At 39.2% G+C, this 24,394-nt stretch overlaps 5 protein-coding genes across 11 annotated transcripts; 2 read left to right on the top strand and 3 right to left on the bottom strand.

The window, feature by feature from the left end:
* Nucleotides 1-232: 232 nt before the first annotated feature.
* On the bottom strand, nucleotides 233-8,086 carry LOC142962387 (protein eva-1 homolog C). Of its 2 annotated transcripts, XM_076102830.1 has the most exons (9): nucleotides 7,899-8,086; nucleotides 4,866-6,309; nucleotides 3,564-3,769; nucleotides 3,341-3,464; nucleotides 2,867-3,019; nucleotides 2,505-2,648; nucleotides 2,356-2,427; nucleotides 2,188-2,268; nucleotides 233-1,595 (listed from the first exon to the last, which is right to left on the bottom strand). In XM_076102830.1, the coding sequence occupies exons 2-9, from the start codon at nucleotides 4,951-4,953 to the stop codon at nucleotides 1,210-1,212; spliced, it is 1,254 nt and encodes a 417-aa protein (XP_075958945.1). In that variant the 5' UTR covers nucleotides 4,954-6,309; nucleotides 7,899-8,086; the 3' UTR covers nucleotides 233-1,209. The 2 variants fall into 2 exon arrangements, with proteins under 2 accessions (XP_075958945.1, XP_075958946.1); XM_076102831.1 differs by lacking the exon at nucleotides 2,188-2,268.
* A 76-nt stretch (nucleotides 8,087-8,162) lies between these two features.
* clic2 (chloride intracellular channel 2) lies at nucleotides 8,163-12,284 on the top strand. The gene is made up of 6 exons (XM_076102839.1): nucleotides 8,163-8,446; nucleotides 9,958-10,067; nucleotides 10,645-10,770; nucleotides 10,881-10,981; nucleotides 11,063-11,244; nucleotides 11,607-12,284. Exons 1-6 carry the CDS (start codon nucleotides 8,402-8,404, stop codon nucleotides 11,766-11,768), a joined length of 726 nt encoding a protein of 241 aa, XP_075958954.1. The 5' UTR covers nucleotides 8,163-8,401; the 3' UTR covers nucleotides 11,769-12,284.
* urp1 (urotensin-related peptide 1) lies at nucleotides 11,948-21,593 on the bottom strand. The gene is made up of 5 exons (XM_076102841.1): nucleotides 14,300-21,593; nucleotides 14,026-14,154; nucleotides 13,898-13,938; nucleotides 13,420-13,525; nucleotides 11,948-12,595 (listed from the first exon to the last, which is right to left on the bottom strand). Exons 1-5 carry the CDS (start codon nucleotides 14,400-14,402, stop codon nucleotides 12,564-12,566), a joined length of 411 nt encoding a protein of 136 aa, XP_075958956.1. The 5' UTR covers nucleotides 14,403-21,593; the 3' UTR covers nucleotides 11,948-12,563.
* c1galt1c1 (C1GALT1-specific chaperone 1) lies at nucleotides 17,251-20,884 on the top strand. 6 transcript variants are annotated; one of them, XM_076102838.1, is made up of 3 exons: nucleotides 17,251-17,415; nucleotides 18,143-18,167; nucleotides 18,898-20,884. In XM_076102838.1, exon 3 carries the CDS (start codon nucleotides 18,912-18,914, stop codon nucleotides 19,866-19,868), a length of 957 nt encoding a protein of 318 aa, XP_075958953.1. In that variant the 5' UTR covers nucleotides 17,251-17,415; nucleotides 18,143-18,167; nucleotides 18,898-18,911; the 3' UTR covers nucleotides 19,869-20,884. The 6 variants fall into 6 exon arrangements, with proteins under 6 accessions (XP_075958953.1, XP_075958951.1, XP_075958948.1 ...); XM_076102836.1 differs by having other exon boundaries at nucleotides 18,143-18,251; XM_076102833.1 differs by having other exon boundaries at nucleotides 18,023-18,167.
* Nucleotides 21,594-21,718: 125 nt separating the features above from the next.
* mcts1 (MCTS1 re-initiation and release factor) lies at nucleotides 21,719-23,876 on the bottom strand. The gene is made up of 6 exons (XM_076102840.1): nucleotides 23,664-23,876; nucleotides 22,659-22,811; nucleotides 22,457-22,554; nucleotides 22,246-22,379; nucleotides 22,054-22,121; nucleotides 21,719-21,958 (listed from the first exon to the last, which is right to left on the bottom strand). Exons 1-6 carry the CDS (start codon nucleotides 23,672-23,674, stop codon nucleotides 21,877-21,879), a joined length of 546 nt encoding a protein of 181 aa, XP_075958955.1. The 5' UTR covers nucleotides 23,675-23,876; the 3' UTR covers nucleotides 21,719-21,876.
* Between the last annotated feature and the right edge of the window lie 518 nt (nucleotides 23,877-24,394).

The raw sequence follows: 24,394 nt of genomic DNA, 5'->3' as shown, positions 1-24,394 counted from the left end.
TCTGCCTCGGAGTGTGGACCAGAGACATAACGATGCTTCTCAGGCCGATCGATACAAAAACACAAAATAAAACCTGCAGTGTCATGTGGTAACTTCATAATTATTTCCATGTCAGAGATACACTAACGCTAAATCTGTATGTCTTCTTTTGGGGGTTTGGGATTAGCTTGCTGCAGGTGGTGGAATCAATGTAACTAAGTACATTTAGGTGAAGGATTGTAATTTAAGGTGCTTTTACTTTACATGCATCAATTTTATTTTTATGTCACTTCTGATTCACAATATTTCAGAGGGAAATGTACTTTTAATTTCACTACAATTGTTGGACAGCTTTAGTTACTTAATATTTTTGCACATTAAACATAAAAAGAATATATATATAAAAAAAGAATGTTTTGTTTTAATTATCCAGCAGTACATACAGTTGAATCTATTAGTTGATCAATCAATTATGAGATTGACAGAAAATTGATTAACAACCATTTTAACAGTTTTTGTCAATTTTCATGCAAAAAACACAGACTGTATATAAGAAGGCGAAAACATTTCATGGTTCCAGCTTTACAAATGTGAGTATTTGTTTCTTTTTCTAATGAATTTAATTTATTTTTAATAATTTTGAGGTTTGTATACAAAAAAAGGATTGTGAAGATGTCCCTTTGGGCTCTGGTAATGTGATGACATTTCTCACAATTTTCTGAATTTTTACAAACCAAGCAATCAATCGAATAGTTGAGAAAATAATCATTAGATTAATACATCATGAAAACAATCCTTAGTTGCAATCTTATACAAAACAGATATTGTAATTATATTTAGGATCCACAATTGTCAAATAATTTTCTCCTAATCATTTCAGCCGTACTTGTACCATTTTCAGGTTTTTAATGCACAGTATGATATATTATTTTTTTACATTTTACATGACATCCAAGGACCGAAACAAATGTAGGCAGAACATTATTTGAGGCTGAATCTGAATTTATACAACAATTAAATGAATGAACATATTGTGTAATGTTAATCTTAATAACGATTGTAATTAATCTAACACCTTAGGACTTTGTATATTTCACTCTTTATTGTTTAGAGTCACTTTGCCATGATTGAAAATACATGGATAAGTAAACTGAATGTGTGTAATTTCAGTCCACAACTTTAATCATACCAGAAGGATGCTTTTGAAGGAGTTTCACACATAAATGTTTCTCAATTGTTGTAGGTTTTAATCTTATGAATGGCGTAAGGGCTGGAGTCTCGATGTGGCCAAATGTCTCCATTGGGCAGATCCCTCGTCTGTTCCACGTCTCGATCAACCATCTCTACTGTCAAGGTGGAAGGACTGAGGATTTCTGTCGTGCGGTAGGATTGTGTGAGGTGACGGAAGGACGACGTGTCTGAGATGTCATCGTCAAAGAGGTCCTCCATGAGCTCATTGCGCTGTCTGTGAGATGCTTTCAACTCTTCCTTCAGGTCACAAACCAGGTCTTTAACATCCCTCACTAATGTGGACCTTATACCGAACAGGCAGAGCAGGAACACCAGACCAGCACAGATGCCAGAGACAAAGTACAGAGCAACTCGCTCTGGGAAATCTGGAAGAGACCGAGGCATGCAATGATCATGGATCAAAATACCTTCCAAATGTGGCACAAAACTGAAAATTCACAGTTGTTAAACATATTGGCCCTTTGAACCAAATTATTCCTTAAAATAATTTTCTGGTGTTTTTACATGTCAACCAATTTACCACAAATTGCATTAATGCTTACAATTTACCAAAGCATGCCCTAAGTTTTTACTTTATTGATGCACATATAATTTCCAAAGCAGCCACCAACTCCATGTCCTTTCAGTACTGTGTGAAAATCAACGTGCAGAGGCTTTAAACTCGATCACAAAAGGCAATAGAGAAATGGGAATAATAATTATTCTTTTGGTCTTTGTATTTATGCAAATTATCTGTATTACTGCACAGAAAAATGGAGTGAATGAATATTTTAAAATGCTCAGTGCAAAAAAGTAAAAGTAAAAAAATACTTTGAGCAGTTTGAGAAGCCATTTCTTCCTTTTCTACAGCTAAAACATGCTAAAACAACGGTATAGCCCTTTAATTATAACTACAACAAACAATAAGACATGTACATGTAACCCTTGCCTGATGTTTACAGGCATCAGCGCACATACCCAATATTTTTTCAATGATCTCCAGAGAGTTGGTTAAGAGCACGTTTTGAGGCCTGTAGGTGGGGCCAGTGTACCATCCACCTGCAGGTGAGAGGGGCCTGGGCTCAGACGCCAGTCAAAGTCTGCTGCATGCAACAAAACCTGTGAATATTTTCTGCTTACTCTCACCATGTGTGTAGTCTGAGATCATGAAAGGATCCGTTGACCCTCGGCCCACATCCTCCAGGAGATACCGGGGCACTGAATAGAAAATTTAAGAATTTTACATAATGCAGCAAACCATGTCACAAGCAGTTTAAACCCGGTTTGTCACTTACCACAAGTGTAGGAGACTCGCAGGTGTTTCCTGGTGCCAGGGAAGCAGGGGTCCCCGAAGATTTGAGTATCGGCCACTAATGAGCAGTTTGCTCTGCCGTGACACCTGCGTGACACTTTCCTCAGAGCCGAAGGTGACAAACACTCTGGAATAAATTAAGTCAAGTAAAATAAAAAACTGGAATGCGTTCATTATAAGAAATCAGTCAATTGTTGCAACATTAGGCTCTGGTTTCAAATCTAACCTCTAATATATACTAATAAATAAACAGGGCACACAAATGATTATCCACTGTGTCTATATAACTGATATTTGTTCCACATCTTTGCCACTAGATGACTCTTAAGCGCCCTGTGTTCAGACCCATGTCAGTGTGTGATCCAGGTTCCTGAGGGCAGTAAGGACTGCCATGCAGCAGGTGTCCAAACGTGGCCGAGTAGATCGCCAGGACAGTTTGGTTTTTACACATCAGCCTCAGGCGCTCATTTTCACACACCAGCCTTGTGCGGTGGTGCTCTGAAAAGCAGATGGCATGTACACACGATTACAGAAAGAAGTATTTTGATAAACACCGAGTAAAAACAGTGTGTTCTGGATGCAAGTCGCAAATGACTTTGAGTTGGGATTCTTTTGTCAAACTGCCATTTCAAATTTTTTAGACTGAACTTCCGTGCTTCACTAAAATGGTAGATATTAATTTGAAGAAAGTTTGAAGCGCATTCAGAACACACAATTCTAGTTGCTAATGCTTTCAATTCAGCAACACAAGTGAACTGATGGATATGCTGGCATCCAGACTACTGCTGTCCACATGAGTATAGGACCATAGCGACACACCTGGTCTGCACTTGTAGGCGACTAGAAGGTACTTGCTGGTGAGAGGACAGGGGTCCTGCCCAAACACTGGACTGAAAACAGGGATGTGACAGAACCGCTGATCCTGGCACTCTGACTCCACTTTCTGCAAGCAAAGTGTGTGTAATCTGCAGTGTGGGTCACGACAGCCTTTTACTAAAACATGGACTTGATTTCACATTAGTCTCACCGTGATTTTATTTACCTTGATGGCAACTGGGGAAGTGCATTCTTTATCCTCCTCCACAGTCGTGTTTGTGTTTGCAGAGGGACATAAATGCTGATTAGGAACACGTCGTCCATAGAAAGCTGAGAGGACGGCCACAGACGTCCTCGAGGGACACTCAATGACGAGCGTGTCTCCTTCACAAGCGTGAGCCGTGTGGTTCTTCAGGATATTGTGAAGATAAACTGAAAGAGAACCCAAGGTGATGCTAATTTCACTTCAAGTGGGAGATACTTTTTAAATTAGTTACAATACACAAGTGGAAAAAATAGTGCTAAATGTATGATGCTTATTAAAACAGAAGATAATCTCAAACACAGTGGTTTGATATGTCACTTTCACCTTATTTAAATGTATGATTAACATCAGCAATAAAACAAGGGTGTCAGATTAGCTTTATTACTAACAAGGCAATTGTTTTTCCTTCTTAACAAAGCAGAAATGACTGGATGATTCAGTTATTATTACTAAATAATACATCATTTAGAAGCCCTTCAACAATCTTATTCGATGCTTTTTTTAGTCCTTGCAGCTCGGCCCTGGTTCTTGACTGGGTGGTGTCCCAGTCACTGGGTGTAGCTCTCCAACACAATGTTTGGACTATGACTACACATTCGAAAATACAAGACAACAGAGCATAGTGAGTGAAGTCTCCCCTCCCATGAGTGCATCCCGTACTCGGCCCCCTGTGTGTGTGTGTGTGTGTGTGTGTGTGTGTGTGTGTGTGTGTGTGTGTGTGTGTGTGTGTGTGTGTGTGTGTGTGTGTGTGTGTACATGAGGCAGTGTGAAGCTTCAGGGAGCAAATGAGAGGCAGTACCAGGCGCTCATTCACAATGAACTATTATTAGGCCCACAAAAGATAGAAACCTCTGCTGAGGTCACAATAGGTTTGTCTGAGAGATTTTGTGAAAATGAGAGAAAACCTACCGTTGACTTTGTCTGAACACATCACTGTTACCATAATTTCATCCATCATATGTTGAAGTTGTATGTTCTTGTTAAAAGTCAAAACAACTCAGCTGTAGTTTATTTAATGATTTGGGAGAATCTATTCTGTGATCTAAGTTCAGGACCTAGACGTCAGGAGCCTCTTCACCCTGATGCTGGTCTTTCAGGATGAGTTGCACCAGCTGTTTAGAAAGCAGGATGTGAAGATGATTATTAGGGGATGCCTAATGTATCCTAAGCTTCCTTTGCAGTTGCAGTTCACAGCTGAAAAATAACCAGTTAGCATTTTGACTTTCTCCAGAAAAAGAAGTTATAGACATGAAAAACACTTACGAGACAAATCGGGAGCCGAATGTGCGGTGTGAATCTTCAGACCTGAAAGAAGAGATAAGAACAAGCAGTAACTCCATGGCACTGCCATCGTGCATATCCTGCATGACAGACCTCAGGGTTTTGTTGTAATGAGTTGTTGTGCGATTGACTGCCTGGGAGAGAGCGGTCTGTAGGTCAATGATGCCATTGTGTTTACAAGACACAGCCGCCCCCCTCGAGCAATAAAAAATATCACAGTTGACTGCAGTTGATATCTAAGCTCCAGTGTTGCTTTGGCTGCACTTGGTGTGTGGATGCGTGTACATTCCAATCTTTTTTTATTGGTTGTTGCAGCTTGTGGCTTAACTATAAGGACAAAGTTCAAATAAATATTTTTGGGAATGCACTTAGTTGTTCTATTTCAGATTGTTTAATCAGAGGATTAATACCATTTTCATGGTCAGTGTGTTAAGTACGGAGCTCAGGAGCTGCAGCTGGGAGGCTATTAGCTTATCTTAGCATAAAGACTTGAAGCAAGGGGAAACAGTTAGCCTTCTTCTGTCCAAATCTCTAAAATATGCCTACCGACATCCTTAAGGCTCAATTATTAACATCTTATGTGTCTATTTAATTTGTGGATGGAAAAGTACCTATTTGTAGATTCACGGTTGGAGTTATGTTTTTGAGCCGTTTCTTAATGAACCTCAGTTCAAACACCCACTCAGCACTTCTGTGCAGTGTCACCGGCTATAGAGCTATTTGCCAAATACGGCTGGTGATCAGAGGTTTTAGTATATGTCTCTACGAGTACAGTGGCACCAAACCTGGCAACCTCTGTGGCAAAAAGACTCCAGGAAGTCACTGCGCTCTACTGTTGTTTGTTAAGAAATAGTTTTAGCACGTTTTATATATCTGTGTATGGTTGTGTACAAGATGAAACATGGATATTTGTGTTCTTTTACGTCCAGTTCAGGTTAGCTACCTCCCCCTGATGCTAGTCTTTATGCTAAGCTAGGCTAATCCCGTCCTCGCTCCAATTTCATACTTGACTCACAGACACGAGCGTGGTATTAATCTTTTCGTCTAAATCTTACTTCGGAAAGAAAGAAAATAAATGATGAACATCTATGTCCAAAACTGAGCTTTTTCTATACAGAAATGACAAAAGACAGTCATGTTGAATCCTTCAGACCAGCAGACGCTCACTGGCATGTCAATACTTTGTTTGCACAATAAAATCTTGACCTTACGTGTGTGTGTGTGTGTGTGTGTGCGTGTGTGTGTGTGTGTGTGTGTGTGTATGAGTGTGTGTAATGGCGGAATCAAGACTCATTCTCTTGGACTGGGTTGTCAACAGTGAGGGCCCTGTTTATGGAGATAAGCCACTTGTTTCCAGGAGGTCACTTCCAGCTGTGTGTCCAGTGGAGATATGTGTATCACTCAATGAGGTCTCCTATCTTTTTGTCTGTGGAAGAGGAAGTGAAAGGTCAATTTTTTCCAGAAACACTCAGGAAATCTCTCCTGTTGAATATCCTCTCTGCGTAGCCAGAATCAGTTGGTTGGTTCCAGTTTACTATAAAAGCTGTGATTTTAACCCTTTATTTCCTCTCTTACTCAACCCTGCGTGTGACGACTGTTGTCATACCAACACAACATTGACACATAATTCTTGTGAAGTCATTCACCAGTTCTGACTTTGACTTAATCAGCGATTGCAGCCACTTGTGATGGTGAATCAAAATGCATATCTGAATGGCACTTCAGTCATTTATCACGCAAGCTCCAGTAAACACTCCCTAGATGGCGGCGGAGTGGACGGAATAATGGAGGCTGAGCAGGCCACGTTTTAATCAGGTGCATCAGTAAGAGTGGCACTCCCACCTTACACTCCAGTAAAATTCCATTCACCTCCCATAGGATGTGTCAATAAAGAGACTAATTATCCCTCAACAGTGTGTACTTGGAGGAGGGGTGGTACCACTGTGTGGAACGGGAGATTAGCTTTCAGATATTTGAAAACTCTCAGGCCATAACCTCCCTGACTTTGTAGATATTTAAAAGGAAAGAGGAGTATAGCTCTTTTTCAACCACTTTCTCTGCTTCTGTTATATTTCCTGTGATGGTCGAGTGTTATTCATCAAATTCTTTTAGGATTTGTTTGGTATTTCAATGTGATGGATTTATTTCTCGTGGCACAGAGCCACTTAAAACAAAGCTCATGGAGCGCTTGTATCTTATTTTTTAAATTCCTAGTAATGCATTGCATAATTCTGCCCATGATGCCGGTCTTATTTCTTTAGGGAAGTCTAAAGCCACAACGAGGGGATTTTGTCATAACATTTCCCTTCCCCTCTTTACTGTAAGTGATAGCATTTTACAAGAAATACAGATCCTGAGCCAAACCCTCACTTCTAAACTCTCTGAGGACAGGAAAGTTAACTTTCACTTTCATTATTTTATTATTATTATTTAAGAGTAATTGCCACTTACAAGAAATTATTACATTCAGTTGAAAGAAAATATAAAATGTTTTATCTGAAAAGCAAAAGGATTTTTTTTTTAACTTTCATGCCTAAACTCATGCAAAACAAGCAGCAAACAAAAGTAACAAAAGTAACCTTCACCTCTGTGGTTTTGTGCCCACAACACTGAGGGGATTCCCTTCACCATTGTGCATTACTCAAAATACCCCTGAAGTATCCCGTCATTGTTGAAAGACCCAACATGAACTTTCTATGCGAGTAGACAACATTATATAATTAGCAGAATATAAACATTACTCAGCGGCGGTAGGAATATTCAGACTCTCCAGGAAATAATAATAGAATAAAAATAATTCACACATAGCATTACAAAATATTCTTTCGAAAACCAAAAGCAAGTTACACTAACACATGTATGTTAATAGCAGAATTACAAATGCACACCAAGAAGAATCTGTATGACTCTAAAACGTTTTGTTCCCGTATTTCTTGCATTCCTGTAGCCAAAACAAACATATTGTGCTTTATTCAGTCAACCAGATGTTAAACTTAAGGCTACTTTCTCCCTTACAATTTGATTAGGTGTATCTTCTGTTTCTCCCAGTGAGTGCTTTGTAATAAGCACTCCTGTGAAAAGTGCTGCTAATGTCTAACATTGTTGGAATGAGAGCGGCCCAAATTAATTGCCTGAATTTGTGTTTTGAGTCACATGCTGTTATCAGTTCCTATTTTAAGCTCATAGATTCTGGCATTGGGTATATAAGAGGGAGTACCCCGCCCATTTCTCTGGGTCCTCCCTCTCCCCCTGACTAGTGAAGTATGTTCAGAGCGATAGCCTTCAAGGAGCCTTCAGACAAAACACAACCAGCCGGGAGGTGTTGCATTTTCTCCCGTCATCCACGACCTCAGAGACACTTGAAACCACAGCAGCGCTTGTTCCAGGGCTCTGTTATCAGCTCTCAGAGAATTCTCTCTCTCTCTCTCTCCAGCTCTGTGGGTGCATTTCTGGGGCTCAAAGAACTTAAGGAGAAGCTTTGACTGAAAAAAAGTGAATTTCACTTTTTTTGGGACAACATGGCACATTCTGAGAAGGAACCAATCATCGAGTTGTTCATTAAGGTCAGTCATTTCTTTTCAATTTCAATAAATACTTGAAAGGAGAAGTTAGCTGCAACCTGATTTCACTCTCAAAAGAACGTATTGTGTTTAATTCAATTCCAGAGGTAATGTCTCTTAATTTATCTGTCTTATATCCTCTCTTTTAGAGGACAATAAACAAAGTGCTCCTCACTTATCATCAGTTTTGTAAAAGGACAGAGATCTACAGTATTTTGCTTAATGATCAATCAGAGGGCAACTCTCTTTTTGATGGGTGCCTTCTGAAGATACCTATCCTACAGATGCTGAAGTGTTTGTATCTCTGCTGAGTGTCACAGCACATTTTTTTTACCACTGAACTCAGTCCACCTTATCATCGCACACACAGACGGAGCTGAGAGCATGCAGAGTGACTGGCCTCCAGCCTGAACCAGGCACACCCACTTTACTGACGCACATATTCAGATATAGTCCTCCTTATGGAGAAGTAAACAAAAAGTCATGTTTCCTTATTTCTCACCTCATGTTGTTGCCTAATAGCCAAATAATAATATACACCAGGATCTCTTCATTCTCTTCATGCTATACATGTGCACATTGTGTTCTTGTTAATGGCACCTGTGCAGAGATGGTGTATCTTCTGATATATAAAACAAGGTCAAGTGACCGTACATTAACTGTAGACAGCATGTCTCTTTGTAGATAAAACATTCAACATTCAGTCTCTTAAAGGTAAAGTTTTACTTTTTTTTAGAAATATGCTGATTTGCTTCCTTGCTGAAAGTTAGATGAGAAGATCAATACCAATCTCAAGTCTGTACAATAAATACAAAGCTACAGCCAGCAGATGCTTAACTTAGTATAAAGACTGGAAACAAGGGGAAACAGCTAACCTTGCTCGGTCCTAATATAACAAAGATCATTAATTAAAATGGTATATCTCGTTGGTTTAATCCATACCAAAAACTAAGCGTAAAAATTACAAGTTCTGGTTTTATAGGGATTGTTTGCAGGATCATATCTTCGTCAGACAGAAACAAGACTCCAGAAAATGACTGCTGCCAGCGAAGAAATGGTCTGGATTAAACAAACAAGATCTAACCTGTTATGTAGCTTTAGACATGGATTTAGTTCAATTTGGACAGAGCCAAGCAAACTGTTACCAGTCTTTATGCTATGCTAAACTAAGCTAAGCTACTGGCTTTAGACATATTTAGCATTCAACAGTGAGAATGGTATCAATCTTCTCATCTCACTTCCTGCAAGAAAGCTAATCATATCCCAACATGTCAGACTATACATTTTCTCATCAAGAGGGAGGAGAGCCAATGTTAGAGTCTGTTGTTTTTTGCTACAACACAATGCCTGCTTTTCCCTCCATGGAGGAAACCGCCCAGACACACCTTTCACTACTAAAATCACTTATCAGCAGATGAGAGGAGAAGAGAAATTGTGAATGCTTCATTGGCTGAAACAGGACATTTGTGGCTCATGTGGTCATAATACTAAATATTACTTTCTGTGTTTTTCAGGCTGGACATGATGGTGAGAACATGGGGAACTGCCCCTTCTGTCAGAGGCTCTTCATGGTTCTATGGCTGAAAGGAGTCAAGTTTACAGTGACCACTGTTGACATGAGGAAGTAAGCTCCCCTCCTCTGGCAAAAACACTTCCTGAGCATCTGGTCACAAGGATTTTCACAACTCTATTAAGAAGCAAACAAGAGAGAAATTGAGAGTAACCCAAACCATTTCTAACTTATCAAAGGTGTGTTACTCAGTCTGACAGAGGTGAGAGGGAGGAGTCTGTGAGGCCCGAGTGTACAGAGAGCTCTGTGTCGCTGCCAAACAAACACCTTCTTTAATTACGGCTTTATTGTGTAAATTTCTCAGGGTCATTATCGGTGAACAAATAAGATCAGGAAACTTTGAAAGGATGTTGATAATTGAATGATTCAGAGCACGCACACAAACGGGCCTTCTGAACAGCTGACCACTCCCAGCGATGTGTGTTTTTATAACTAAACCACCAGCCAATGTTAAAATCATTAATCCACAGAGCCACATTTGGTCCAGACAGCCTTGATAACTAACGCGCTCACAGTTTTGACGTGCTTGATAGCGGTCTGATTGAATGATCTGTATGAATACATATAATAAGTCAGATGTCTCCCCCTCCCTCCCCTCCTCCCTCTCCATCTTTTTACGTCCTTTCTCTAGGAAGCCAGCTGAGCTCAAAGAACTGGCCCCCGGGACCAACCCTCCTTTCCTCCTCTACAACGGCACCCTCAAAACAGACTTTATCAAAATTGAGGAGTTTCTTGAACAAACAGTGGCCCCTCCCAGGTATTGTTGCGCTTAATCATTACACAAATATGAATCAGGTGACTTGATGACGACTTATTCGCATCAAAGAAGTTTACTCACAGGTTTCTCCCTCCTCCTCTCCCCCGCAGGTATCCTCATCTCAGCCCGCTGAACAAAGAGTCCTTTGACGTGGGTGCTGACATTTTTGCAAAGTTCTCCGCTTTCATCAAGAACAGTCCCAACAACACCTGTAAGTCTGATACTGTTATGATTCATTAAACACACAGTTACAGAAAATCAACTCAACACATCTGTGTCTCTGACCCTCTAGTCCACGAGAAAAACCTGTTGCGGGAGTTCAAGCGCCTGGACAACTACCTGATCTCTCCCCTCCCTGAGGAGATCGACCACAACTCCAGAGAAACCATCACCATCTCCAAGAGGAAGTTTCTGGACGGCGACCGCCTCACCTTAGCGGACTGCAACCTGCTGCCCAAACTGCATGTTATCAGGGTGAGACAGAGCATCAGATTTCATTTTGGGGTCATTTCTGGTATAGTGTAGTTTTTTTGTTGTTTCTTTTAAGTGTATATAAGAGGTGGAAAGCATTAAGAATTGACTAATGTGATTTATCATAATACACCATATTTAGCTGATAACACTTACATACTTTTACTTTCAGGAGTATTTTTCCAGTTTATTTGAGTATTTCAATGTTGTATACATTTACTCCATTGTGTTGAAGAGAAATATTGCATTTGTATAACATGGAGTCATTTTACATTGTTGTATTGGTATTATTTCTTGAGTAGATGATCCGAGTACGTCTTTCATCTTTATGTACTCTATCATTTTCATCTTTTCATTTTTTTCAGGTTGCTGCCAAGAAGTACTGCGACTTCGACATTCCCGCAGAGCTCACAGGCGTGTGGAGATACCTTCAAAACGCCTACCAGAGAGAGGAGTTCAAACAGACGTGTCCAGCCGACATTGAGATCGAGAAAGCCTACTTCAGCGTGGCCAACAAGAGGAAATAAAACCTTCTGGATTGTCTGTAATTAAATGTCCTGATTTCACTCAGTGTAACTGTGCATGTAAAGATGGTGATCTGCAGCGGGCGCTGCAGCCTACAAGAATAAACTGTGGCAATGAATCAGACACAATTCCACCTGAAAAAAACCTTCACCTGTTGTTGCTGTAAAACTTTGGGACATGCTGAAGCACAATGTTTTATTGGTTGTATGTATTGACTGTTTATCCTTAGTCACTCACAGACAGATGGTACCTTCATGCCACATTAAAAAAGGCCAAATGTACAATTGATGTTTTTGTTTATAGTGTAAATAGATATTTTTCCAGGCTTTTTATGATCAAAACACCCTCATTAAAATATATATATATATATATATATATATATATGATTGTGTTAGTGTGAGCAACAGCTGCAGAAACCTTCACAAACAGTTAATTTCTTTGCAAAGCATTACATACACTTCTGTATCTGATATGATTCAATCGTCTCACTGTCACACTAATAAAGAATATCAAATCTATTTGTCGTAACCTTGATTTTTGTGTGCTGACTAGTATCATAATACACCCTCCTTTAGGTCTCTGATGTAAATAGTATTTACCTTAAAATATCACAACCAAAAGCAGGTCACATAAATGGCTTTTCTGATATTCAAGTTTATTTTCAAACACAAAAATATATCTGTTGATCTGGTATAGACGGTGAATATACTGTTTGATGGGAAAAGGTGATGGAAGGTGAAGGCGTTTCCCAACAGGCCGTGCCAAAATCACACCAAACGTCCTGCAGCTGCTGGGCTCTAGTTGGTGACACAGTACTTCCAGAAACATGCTATCAAGCATCAGAGAAAGCAGAAATTCAAGGAACATTTCACATTTGTTAAGTTCTAAACCACTTTTTTTTCCAACACTTTTTACACTCTACCTACATTTCTTAAAGTTGTTACACTAAATATTAATTATAATAATTTGCTAATATTGTCAAGCTGTTTCTCCATATAGGGTCTGAGGAAAGAGAGTGTGATATGTTGTACAGATTGTAACGTCCCTGAAAAGGAAGTTTGTGATTTGTGATTTGTGATTTTTGTAAATCCTCATTCAACATAAGAGGATTTGAATGTACTCTTAAGTGGAGTCTCGTGTACAAACAGATGACAATCTAAAAAAAACACAGTTGTAATAACATAACAAATGTCCCTTTATCTGTTTGCAACTACTTTACAGTGTGTTAGAAACCATTTTAAATATTTATATATGTTAATAAATGATAAAGTCTTGCCACTAATATGTAAAGTTGTATTTTTAAGTATTTTTCGAGGACTGTAAACTTCACTATATCTGAAATCACATTTATTGCATCTGTCATGAGCATTAGGAAAAGTAATTTACTGAGCACTTAAAATGAGGTACAGTAAATTAGGTACTTTTACTTCCTTGTAGTTATGTACCAATAGTAGTTATACTGTGTGTGTGTGTGTGTGTGTGTGTGTGTGTGTGTGTGTGTGTGTGTGTGTGTGTGTGTGTGTGTGTGTGTGTAGCCATGCCTTAGTTAAACATCCTTCTGAATAGATCATTGTATTATAATAACAACTGCTAAGACATCACAAAGAGCAGGTGTGACGTGTGCTTGATTGAAAAAAATTAAGAGTCACACACCTCTTTTGTTTGCTTTTGGCAAGTTCTGCTCTGATCTGAGAAAACCCTGAGAGTGAAGCTTGTCAGCCGCTTCCAGCTTCAAGACGGCTTCTCTGAGGTCCTCGACCTAAAATCAAGAAAAAACACGATCCTGATATGTTGTGGTGCACCACAGCCAGAGCTTCGTCTGGAACAAACTAATCACATGTTTAAACCTGTTTGCATTGACTTCCAGTTGATTTTAGAGTTGACTCAAGGCATTGCTTTTAAAGCATTCAGTGGTCTGGTTCCTGCCTACATTTGTTAGCATTTGTGCCCACATGTACATGCACTAAATCTCAGATCCTGTAACTAATCCACCCGATAAAGACTTAAATCTAAAAGAAATGCATTTGTTATCAGAGCCCCCAAACTCTGGAAATTTCTTCTTTGCATGTCTATACAGTATAAAGTGTTGTTCATTACTTTCTTAAAAGTGTACAGAGAGGATCAGCCTTACCATGTTTGCAAACTTATCTTGCTGTGCTGAATCTTTAGCTCCTTAAAAAAAAACATAAAAATCGAAAGTTACAAAATCATTCTGTTGACGTGACTGATTTACCTGCATCATATTTGTGTTATTATTACCTTTATTCCAGGACTCCATCCCTCCATTGTGCTGCATCAGTAGAGGATACAGATTATTCATCTCTCTCTGCTCCCCCTCAGCAATGTTGGGTCCATCCTGCACCTCTGACACTAATTTCTGAATGAAATCTGTAGAAATAAAACATTGTCCTTTCATCATCCTGTCATTGTGACATTAATATCCCGACAGCAGAATAACTTGTCAAATGTGTTTGGGTATTTTTAACCACATCTTGAAAAGCAAAAATGAGAAAGGATATCCAAATAGCCTTACCTGCCTGTGGCTCCAGGTTGGTATCGGGGTACAGAGGTAGAGCATGTGTCCGTCTTGCAGAACAAATTACAGCTACGAGGTAGAACAGAGCTACAGAAATCATGGTGCCTCTATCTTAAGATGCCCCGATCTGGTCTGTAACTCTGCTCGGCAAATAACTTCACTTATATATCCTCAGTGGCCATCCATCACAACCTGATCAATACATTATCATCACACCCAGTCTCCTTCTTAATGGTTTTGACGCGAGGGATCAGGCGTCATAGACACAATTTAGGGGACCCTGTCAATTGAGCCGGAGCCTATCTCTGCTTGTACAGAGAGGCCTAACAAATGTTTACTGTGTTGCAGTAATCAGCGGCTGTCCAGCAAAGCTCCGATGGTTTATGTCTGACACCATTTCTGTGTGATGGGCTGCTCATTGTGTCATTGCTCATGTCCGAGATACACAGCAGGTGGAAATATGTCGGTGAAGGTTTGTACTTCACTGTGTGTTGAATGACTAACAATTCTAAAGTATTTAATTATGACGGCCTGAGGAAGCAAATAGATCCTATTGTTGCAAATATGTTGTAATTGTTGTTAATGCAGGAGTTAAAGGTACAGACAATCATATGCTTTGTTCTTGTGCCATGCTTTTTGTTGTTTGTGGAGCATCATAACCCTGTATGGACATGGAATTCTCTCTTTTGCACAGTTTTCATTTCTACGAGTAAAGCCTATTATATTTCCTGGTTGCACTACTTTCAATATATAAGTTGCACTTTGCACATAAATTCAATTAAATCCAAAGCACAGTGTTGTACAGTTTAAACATTTAGTGTGAAAAACAAGGATTCAAAGTTTTTTGTTCTTTGCGAAGTTGGATTTGGAACAATAGAGTCCTTTTTATTCATTGGTTTGAAATACTTCTGCTTGATTTTCTTGTATGTTGGATATTTCTATATTTTTCTATACTCTGAGTGATTGAGGTTGGGTTAGGGGGAAGATGATGAAGGGATGGGTGAAGGGAACTGTGAGAAAATGTGAGAAAACGTGAACCTTATATGTTGTGAGTTCCATTTTGTATTTGTCCTTATTAGAGTCTCAGTTTTAGAGGCAAAGTGTTGTGATGAGCTAAATGCTAACACATAGTAGTTTAGTTTAGTGTGTTAGTATGCTAACATTCGTTCATTAGTTTTGTGGATATTTGTTCATAAATCAAAATTCATAAGTCAAATAAAAATGTTGACTTGATGCTGGTGCTAGATGAAGCATTACGATTTATTAAAGTTATTGCGAGATATCCATGGCAACGCATCTTATAGCTGTTGAGATACTTAATTTTTAAGAGCCATGCCACTAGCTTGGCTAAAACTTGTAAATATATGTAAAATGTAAAAAAAAAAAAAGCCACAAGTGCAAATATTCAATGTACAGGGCAGTGCAAAGGATTAGCTGAAGACAAGTTTTTAAAGAGAGCATGCAGATAACTGTGTTGAAAGTCCTTTAGGAGAAATTACAATGTGAGTATATTTATTTATCGTTTTTTTAATAGAAGCTTAAAATTCGATATTGTTTATCATTTACCATTACCATTTACCTTTTACCATCAAAACAAGTTAAGAGGTTTCAGGTGCTGGAGGAGACTTTGGGCCGCAGAGCTTTTTGTCAAACTGAAAGGTCACTAATGCTCCTCAGATGAGCGTTCGTGGCATCAGGTGATTTATGAGGTTGTCTCCACAATGTTGAAAACAACAACATTTGATACATTTGGCTGCTGAGCAGTCAATGAGAAGAGGTAAAAGCACAGCAAAGCAGGGACTTTAAGTCAGACAGAGAAATTACTCATCTGGATAAGGAAATAAACAATAACTTATTATCACTGTTACAATGCAGGATTTCTGTCAATGTGTAAATCGTGGTCACGGGAATAAGTGGTGCATTTATGTAAGGACAAGTATTATCAGCAAAATAAAAGTCCTTGTTTTGCAGGACAGTGGTTGTGACTAACATATTATTACATTATTCAAATGTTAACTAAATTGTAATGCAACTATATACTATATATACAGTTCAGTACTGTAGTTCAGTGTATTTGACTATATGGGCCTATACATCTGAGCAGATGATTAATGGTGCTACACCGATTTGTATTCATGTTTTAGGCTTTAGAAATGCTCTCAAACTCTTTTTTGTAAAATATTTGATACTTTTACCTCTTTGGCCCTCGTACAGTTGTTTAAATGAAACAATCTGAGAAGTTTAAAAATGAAATCTCTCTCTGGTGGAACAGTTAACAACTCTGAAACATCTGAAGCATGCCCCAACCAGACACTTTTTTAGTCACAAACCAAAACAGTTGAGAGCCATCTTGTCTAGTTGTTTCATCTCTAGTTACATTAGAATGTAGTTATAGTGCAACAGATGTGCAGTTTTATTACATACTTGTATATCTGTCGGAAACATCTGCAGTTGAAAACAAACAAAAAAAACAGAACTGCATCTTAACACATTGATTGGCGGAGTGCAGTAGTCCCACTTTTACAACCCGACAACTCAAACAAACCAGAATCATAAAAAATATCTCACAACCAGAGCCTGCATTTGAACAGTTGTGAAGATAAAGACATCATGAAATAATCTTATGAATAGATAGAAGTAAAAATAAAATCCATAAATCAAATGTAATATGAAATAAAGGTGTAACTGGGATAATAATATTAATAATAAGTTGACTTTGAATTGTCTTTACAAGTATTTCATAATATATTAAATAATTTATGTATTTTACTTCATGTATTAAATTAAGATTATTTATGTATTTCATATTCTATTAGAATATGTATTATTTATACGTATTACGTATTATTGTTAACGACATGTTCCGGCTCCATATTACCTAAACAAACGAAGCTGACAGCGTTACTGGAACGAGACCTCAGCGGAGTCACGAGACATCCGAATGCGGAAGTAGCTGTGAGGGTTCAGCTTCATTATTCGTGATCATGCGCCGACCTAGCTAGTTGTTAATTAACCTGTTTGTCCGGGACATCGCCAGTCTCGACAAACAGTGGGAGCTGAAAGACGAGTGAAGGCAGGAGCACCACCGGACACGGCAGCATTAACGGAGCTAGGTACAGTAAATGCTCTTCTTCTGTTGTATTTATGATGCTAATAAGACCTCCGAGTGAGCAGTTTAGTGTGAACGTTACGACGCTAGGAGGCTAACAGCTGGTACAACTGATATAAAGTTACGGTAACGTTACTTCATGTTCACGCTAGATGTCCACAAAATGCTCATTTTATCTTCGACGAACAGGTCAACGGTTTAAACATGAGCATATCCGTAATGTTTATTTAAACGATCAACCGTTGGTTGATTTTAGTCAAGATCAGAGCTTATAAACTGCTCAACTCGTTCAAACAAGACGAACAAGCTTAACGCCATGTTAACGCCTTTTGATTTACAATAGAGCTGCCTGCAACTAACGGGTATTTCCAGTATTCACAACATATTTATAAAAACAAAAACAGGGCATGTAGTTTAAAATGATTCCTTGAGTACATCCGAGCATAAACAAAGACAGGGCATGGAAAACAGGTTTTAGAAGCATTATGCACAATGCAGACAAGCAGGATATATATATATATATATATATATATATATATGTGTTCTTGAGCCTCTGACAGAAAAGACTGAGTGGCTAAATGCACTTTTTCATTAAAAAAAAACTATAAAAGCAACGCACACTAAAGACTGCAGTGAGTTGTTGATCACTGGAAGCAGAATGACAGCAGGAAGGGAAAGTGTTGCACACTCTGGCTCCTTATGCAGTTCTTCAGATGGCATTTCGTCCTCAGGCCTTCTTCAAGATCAACACTGATGGTGAGACACAGACAGACACTGATTTGTTGTCAGACACCTGATGGGGATTAGATGATCTGATGTTACAGACCTCCTAGTGACACGGTTGGTATCGGCTCTTCTGTTGATATGGGCTGAAGTCATGAATGACTTTCTACACCAAGCACAAGTTTGCATATTTTATTTGATCATCCCAATTTACAACCTGATGGGTTTTATTTTTAGAATTGGACATTGTTGGATCGATTTAATCTGCCAATTAAAGTTTTTGTCTGTGAAATGTCAGAAAAAGGTGAAAGACGTGATTTAATTACATGCTTTACACAAAATTATTGTTTCGTCATGCTGAAAATGAAAAGCAATATTTACAAGACAATTAGTCGATTCATCAATTACTCAATCAACAAAAACATGAATAGGCAGCTATTTGAGTAAGCGCTTTAAGTCATTATTTTAGTCATTTTTTATTTTTTTGAGCCAAGATTCCACACATTCTTTGGTTTCAGCCTCTCATATGTGAATACTTAATATATTTCATAGATCTAAGTTTCTTTAGTCGTGATGATTAACTGGCAATTTTTGTGATTAGCTTTTTTTCATATTTAGATATTTAACAATGCAAGTGCAGCCTTCTCATTTTGTACAAGTTATAAGTAACAATTTAAGATGAAGACTGAGGCAGCACAACTGGTTATAAACTGCACCTTTTGAGGCTACAGCTAAATGAACGCATTTTCTCTCTCTCGCCCAGTGTCTGCTGCCAAAATGTTGTCTGAAGGCGGTCATTTTATGAAGGGGATGGTCTTGGGGGGCCTCTTCTGCCTGCTGCTGGCGCTGCTGGGTAGTCTCCGGCTCAGCACGGAGTCCGGGACAGTCGACCATCATCTTCATCATCACGTCCAGGCCCCGAGTAAAGATGAGCTGACGCGCCTCTCTGACAGTCGCATGCAGGAGTTGAGCAGTCAAGTCCAGATCTCTTGCATCATCATGGTCCAGCCCAAGATCCTTGTTTACTGGGCCACGGCGGTAAACACCTGGAGCAAACACTGTGACAAGGCTGTGTTTTACACCTCCGAGTCCTCCAAAGCGCTCGATGCGGTCGACCTGAACGAAAAAGACGACTGGGCGAGGTTACGCAAAGCTCTGCAGCACGCTTATGAGAACGCAGGAGACCTGCGCTGGTTCTTTGTGGCTCAAGCGACAACGTTTGCCATCGTCGAGAACCTCAAATACCTGGTGCTCACAAAGGACCCCAGCGAGCCCTTCTACCTCGGCAACGCCATGAAGTCGGGGGAGCTCGATTACGTGGCGTACGATAGCGGCATCGTTCTAAGTTACGAAGCGCTCAAACGGCTAGTGCACGTGTTCCAGGATGAAGAAAAGTGTCCAGAAAGAGGACGCGCCCTGTGGAAGCTGAACGAGGACAAGCAGCTGGCCGTGTGTCTCAAATACACGGGCGTCTTCGCGGAGAACGGGGAAGACGCGCATGGAAAGGGCCTGTTCAACAGCAAGAGTGTGTACAGCCTGATATCGGACAGCATGAAGGCCAACCCCAACAACGTGGTGGAGGGCTGCTGCTCCGACATGGCGGTCACGTTCAACGGGATGTCGCCCAATCAAATGCAGGTTATGATGTTTGGAGTTTACAGACTTCGTCCTTACGGCCACGATTTTCACGACTTGTTAATGTTTAACCCTCCTGAAGGTTCAGACAATGACTAGAGACTCGGTCCTTCAACACGGATGTGTGCATTTTAAATGTTTTGCTTCTATGATGGCAAACCGAACTGTGGGGAGGTGTTTTTTCTAATTCTGTTTTTTAAAACTGGATCCTGGGTGGGAATAACACTTTTTATGTATATTTGTACCTTTTGCACTTGGCACAATCAGCGCCCCGCCCCGTTCCTTTGTGGTGAAGGTAAAAAGAGTAGACGGGTGTGCCATCCCTTTTAATGAAGACAGACGAGGACATGTCTAAAACTTGTGACATGAGACTAGATTATCTGGAAGTTTTAGTTATTATGTATCTTAAATCTTTCTCTTTTTGTGGTCTTAAAGCTGCATTACAGTTATGAGCTGATGGCTATTCTAAAAATAACAAGTTTCTTTACTTATTTAACTGCTCAGTGTTTCGCCATCTTAACTACATTATGAGTAACTTCACCCAGCTGATTTAAAGCACTAATAGTCGATATTGAGTGAACATCTGGTGGCCCAACCCAGCTCTAAATGAAGAGTGTTTCTGGCCATGTTGTGCTTGGTTAGCTCCACTTATGAAGAATTGGATTTAACAGCTTCATGGAAAATAATAATCCTCAATGTTGACCTCTGGGTAAAGTACATACTGTATTTTCTTTTGTCACACATTAGAAGACACGCACAGTCTGGGTGTCAGCCTAACAAGATGACTAATTTTTTTTTTTTAATGACTTTTGCATAATAAAATCTATTTGATTTATGTTTAATGTAGTGCTCTGGTGTTGAATGATCCAACAAGGACTGTTGTGGAATAGAGTGGTAGCTTCCAGATGTTAATGGTTTACACCTTGCCAAGCATACTGAATGATTTTTGGTAAAGGGGAATATTTTTACAGGTAAAGGACTGCTTTGTTAAACTGAACTAATTTTTAAACTGTGAATGTATTTTATTGCAGGCCACTACGTTGTACATATAATGTATATTCACTTTGCTGCTGTCAGGTAAGAAACAAATAAAAGTATTGCAGTTCTCATTGATACCCTGAAATATGTAGTCAGATTATAACAAAGGTTATGAGCACTATTGGCCATAAACACACCTTTATATTGTGCACCACAAACCTCTAAAATTACCTTTAAAGTTGAATCGACAATCACAAAACAACAGCAGCTGAACTTTATCCAACAGTAAGAAGAGTGAACAGCTCTACTCACTAGAGCAGAATAACAGGTCTAACTGTGGTAAACCAGTGACACTCCTTCAGTGGCGTAAACATGTTCACATCCTGGATTGATGAGTAGACAGGCTATGTCATAACTCCAACTAGATACTGTGCTCAGCCCCCTCCTGTTCACGCTGTACACTCGACTGCTACCGCCAACAATGAGAACTGTTGTGAAATTTGCAGACGACACTACCGTCACCGTATGCGTACAGATTGTAAAGCCCTCTGAGGCAAACAACGATGCGACTTCATACGGAGAGGAAATCAATCTTCCGGCTGTATTTCTTGAGAAACTTTGAAGCAAATTCCCATGCCAAGTTAACTTTTACACACGACTAATAGAAAGCATCCTGACTGGAAACCTAACTGGCATGGGATGTTAATTTCCCAGGACAGACGGACTCTACAGTGGGTGATTAAAACCGCCCAGAACATCATTAGTGACAAGAGGTGCTTGCGAAGGGCCCAAAGGACATTAAAAAAGACACAACCCACCCAATCTACAGCCTGTTCATCCTGCTGCCGTGTGGCAAGAGATACACGAGTATCGGCTGCCTTTGCTGCATTTCGTTTTGCAACCCAGTGTTGTACAATCTTGTACTTTGAGCTTAAATTGGATCCAATGCAAAATACCAACTGAGATAACGATTTGAAGCAAGATCTTTTTATTTGTGTATATGGCGATTGATTCAAAGCAGGTTACACAGCTAAGTCCTTAGGTGTAAACAGTTGACGGGTAGCTCATGCGTTGCTGTCGAGAGCTCCACACTTTCCGGGGGTAGGGAGGTGCGTTGCAGGTGCTGTTATCATTTATACGTCTTCATGTGCCACAATCCATCATTCAAATAGTGAACGTTCTCAATTCCAATTCCCTTGTTGACTTTTTCTCTGTTTGCAAAAGACAGATCAAGATCAGGCATCATAAGAGCAGCAACAGAAAGGATTTTTTTTCCTTGTGTAAAATGTAGAAATAAATATCTTACATGCTGTCTGCAGACATCTTCATGATGCCAACACAAAGTGCATGTTGTTTTCCCTCCGCCATTATGGCCTGCATCCACTCGTTAAAGACAAACTCGTACGTAAGTGATTTAAAATGTGGAAGGAAGATGATATTTAACACATAATTCATAGTGTAAAAGCGTCTATGTGCAGCATCATGTATAAAAGGATACAACTACAGTGTCGGTTGCAGCTGGGTAGAGTTTAGCGCCTGGTGACGTCAGCCCGGGGCACATTATGTTGGCTCCACTTAGGACAAATTTAATGGCTCCTTTGTCTACTTGCTGGTGTGGAAGAATGAAGGGATCTAGGAAAAGACAACTTCGTATCAGTGTGAGGAAAGTCAAACACAAGCATCGAGCAGTTGGCATTAGAAGATCTTACATTTATGCAACAGTCTGAGTGTCGGGTAGAATGGTCCTTCTCTCTGTCTGAAGAAAAGCAGCTCTCCGTTCACTGTCAGGATTTCAATGTGTTCGTGGCTGTGGGAAGAACGGCGATACAAAAACTGTAAGAGCCACCGCACTGAAAACTGATTTCATGTGAGCAATTTGACGACAATATAAATGAAACGATGAGGTCATACCATCTCACTATTTTGACAGGATCCTTTTTTGGCATTATGTGATTAAGCGAGGACTCAATGTCAGGAAATAGTTCCAAGAGCTGATTTTTGATGCCTTTGATCACCGATGTTTTCAGCTGGATACAGTTCGAGACATTTTCCTTATCGTCAAATCTGAAACAGGAAACAGAATAAGCTTTAGTGGAATGCCCTTCATGTGGTAAAACTTTCTTTAACCACAAAGTTTGAGCGTTTTTTTTATTTTTTATTTTTTAAATACTTTTCATTTGTCCGGGGCCCTTATTGATGTAGGCAAACATGCATCAAAAACACACACAATGGAGGACACTGACTCTACATCGAGGCAAATATCGGCAGTAAACAATGATGGTTTTGTTCGGATATTGCTTTTTCAAGCCAATATTAACCAATACCCACAGTATGCAGATATTTTGGGATGAAGATTAATTTACAGTCTTAAAGAACAGCATGCACTAAAAATCTAACGATAAATACATACACAATTATGCATATATATCATATTACATATTCACATGTATGAATATATAAATATTCTTTTGAATCTCATCCAGACAAATGCATACATTTTAGGGTAAATAGAATCACTTTCATTTCAATACTATAAATTGAGATAGTTCTAAGGAAATTTCTGAACAGGAAATGTGCCTGTGTTATTATGAGCTAAAACAAATTATTCTAATATCAAAAATGATAAATAAATATAGCTAATCTGAGATGTGCCTGAATGATTTGGATTTAAGGAACTGTATTGTTAAAAAACAAGGCTACATTGTAAATCAAACAGCACTGACACGTTAATATATATATATGTTCAGGCCTTGTCTAATGTAATAACAAAGGATCTCACATAATATCACATATCATGTCTCATTAATTGAACTTGAGTGTACAACAAACTTGAAGACGCGATTGCTAACCAGTTAGCGTTAGCCACCTAGCTGTGGTTAGCTAACGCTACAACATGGATAATAATAAACAACGTACTTTTTAAACATCCTCGTTGGTCGCTGTTGCCGTTACCGCGCTCCTCAAATGTCACAAAGCTAGTCCGGATTTACTGCGCCAGATGCAAGTACGGTAAACTTCAGTAAATTACGGAATACAAGTAATTGATCAAGTAATGCTACTGCAGATCCACGCTTGTTTAGCAGTGCAGGGCCAGCAGTATGAGGGTCGCGTCATTTTACGACAGTTGTGTGTGTTACACGGCAGTTCTGGTCACCTGGTACCTCGTGCCATATAAACACGGCTCTGCTGTGACGGACTGAAATATTTAGTCATGGTTAGTCATGGTTTGCTGCTGTTTTATCTTTTTGTTCTGTGCAACTATTTATTTTACATAATGTGCAATAACCATGTGATACTAAAACATCCACTTTATACATTTTGTATTCACAGTTTAAGATACACTAGCCTACATATTACTTTCAAATATATATTCTGCACACTGTTTCCTGTACTCATGTATTCATATATACTGGATGTAACCACCCACTTCATGTTTATCCATTCAATATGTATTTATTTGCAACAATACTGTACTGCATGCAGAGGAAGAAATGGATCTAGATAGTGAAATAAATTAAAATATGGACACTATGGATATTTGAAAAAAAATACAATGGAAAGAATACTAAATTGTTTTTTCATTGAAAGGAGCAGACCAAAAAATACTTTTATTACAAAAACAGATACAGAATAAGATACAAGACAAG

This window comes from Anarhichas minor, unplaced genomic scaffold (assembly GCF_050575085.1).
Source record: "Anarhichas minor isolate MPS153535 unplaced genomic scaffold, ASM5057508v1 ptg000028l, whole genome shotgun sequence".
In the NCBI taxonomy this organism is placed as follows: domain Eukaryota; kingdom Metazoa; phylum Chordata; class Actinopteri; order Perciformes; family Anarhichadidae; genus Anarhichas; species Anarhichas minor.
Note: the sequence above shows the minus strand (reverse complement) of the source record. Positions and strands in the feature narration are given on the sequence as shown.

What these genes read in the sequence shown, in the direction of transcription:
- c1galt1c1 (XM_076102833.1), top strand. Translation starts at nt 18,125, where the DNA reads ATGGCATTTCGTCCTCAGGCCTTCTTCAAGATCAACACTGATG. An exon ending in CTTCAAGATCAACACTGATG is followed by an intron (nt 18,168 to 18,897) that starts GTGAGACACAGA and finishes TCTCTCGCCCAG; the next exon opens with TGTCTGCTGCCAAAATGTTG.
- urp1 (XM_076102841.1), bottom strand. Translation starts at nt 14,402, where the DNA reads ATGATTTCTGTAGCTCTGTTCTACCTCGTAGCTGTAATTTGTTCTGCA. An exon ending in AAGATAAGTTTGCAAACATG is followed by an intron (nt 13,526 to 13,897) that starts GTAAGGCTGATC and finishes TCTTGATTTTAG; the next exon opens with GTCGAGGACCTCAGAGAAGC. An exon ending in GCCAAAAGCAAACAAAAGAG is followed by an intron (nt 12,596 to 13,419) that starts GTGTGTGACTCT and finishes GATGCTTGATAG; the next exon opens with CATGTTTCTGGAAGTACTGT.
- LOC142962387 (XM_076102830.1), bottom strand. Translation starts at nt 4,953, where the DNA reads ATGGCAGTGCCATGGAGTTACTGCTTGTTCTTATCTCTTCTTTCAGGT. An exon ending in TTCGGCTCCCGATTTGTCTC is followed by an intron (nt 3,770 to 4,865) that starts GTAAGTGTTTTT and finishes GTTCTCTTTCAG; the next exon opens with TTTATCTTCACAATATCCTG. An exon ending in TGGATCACACACTGACATGG is followed by an intron (nt 2,649 to 2,866) that starts GTCTGAACACAG and finishes AATTTATTCCAG; the next exon opens with AGTGTTTGTCACCTTCGGCT.
- clic2 (XM_076102839.1), top strand. Translation starts at nt 8,402, where the DNA reads ATGGCACATTCTGAGAAGGAACCAATCATCGAGTTGTTCATTAAG. An exon ending in TCATCGAGTTGTTCATTAAG is followed by an intron (nt 8,447 to 9,957) that starts GTCAGTCATTTC and finishes TGTGTTTTTCAG; the next exon opens with GCTGGACATGATGGTGAGAA. An exon ending in GAACAGTCCCAACAACACCT is followed by an intron (nt 10,982 to 11,062) that starts GTAAGTCTGATA and finishes CTGACCCTCTAG; the next exon opens with TCCACGAGAAAAACCTGTTG.
- mcts1 (XM_076102840.1), bottom strand. An exon ending in CCTGTCAAAATAGTGAGATG is followed by an intron (nt 22,555 to 22,658) that starts GTATGACCTCAT and finishes TTCTTCCCACAG; the next exon opens with CCACGAACACATTGAAATCC. An exon ending in CTGCAACCGACACTGTAGTT is followed by an intron (nt 22,122 to 22,245) that starts GTATCCTTTTAT and finishes GAGTGGATGCAG; the next exon opens with GCCATAATGGCGGAGGGAAA.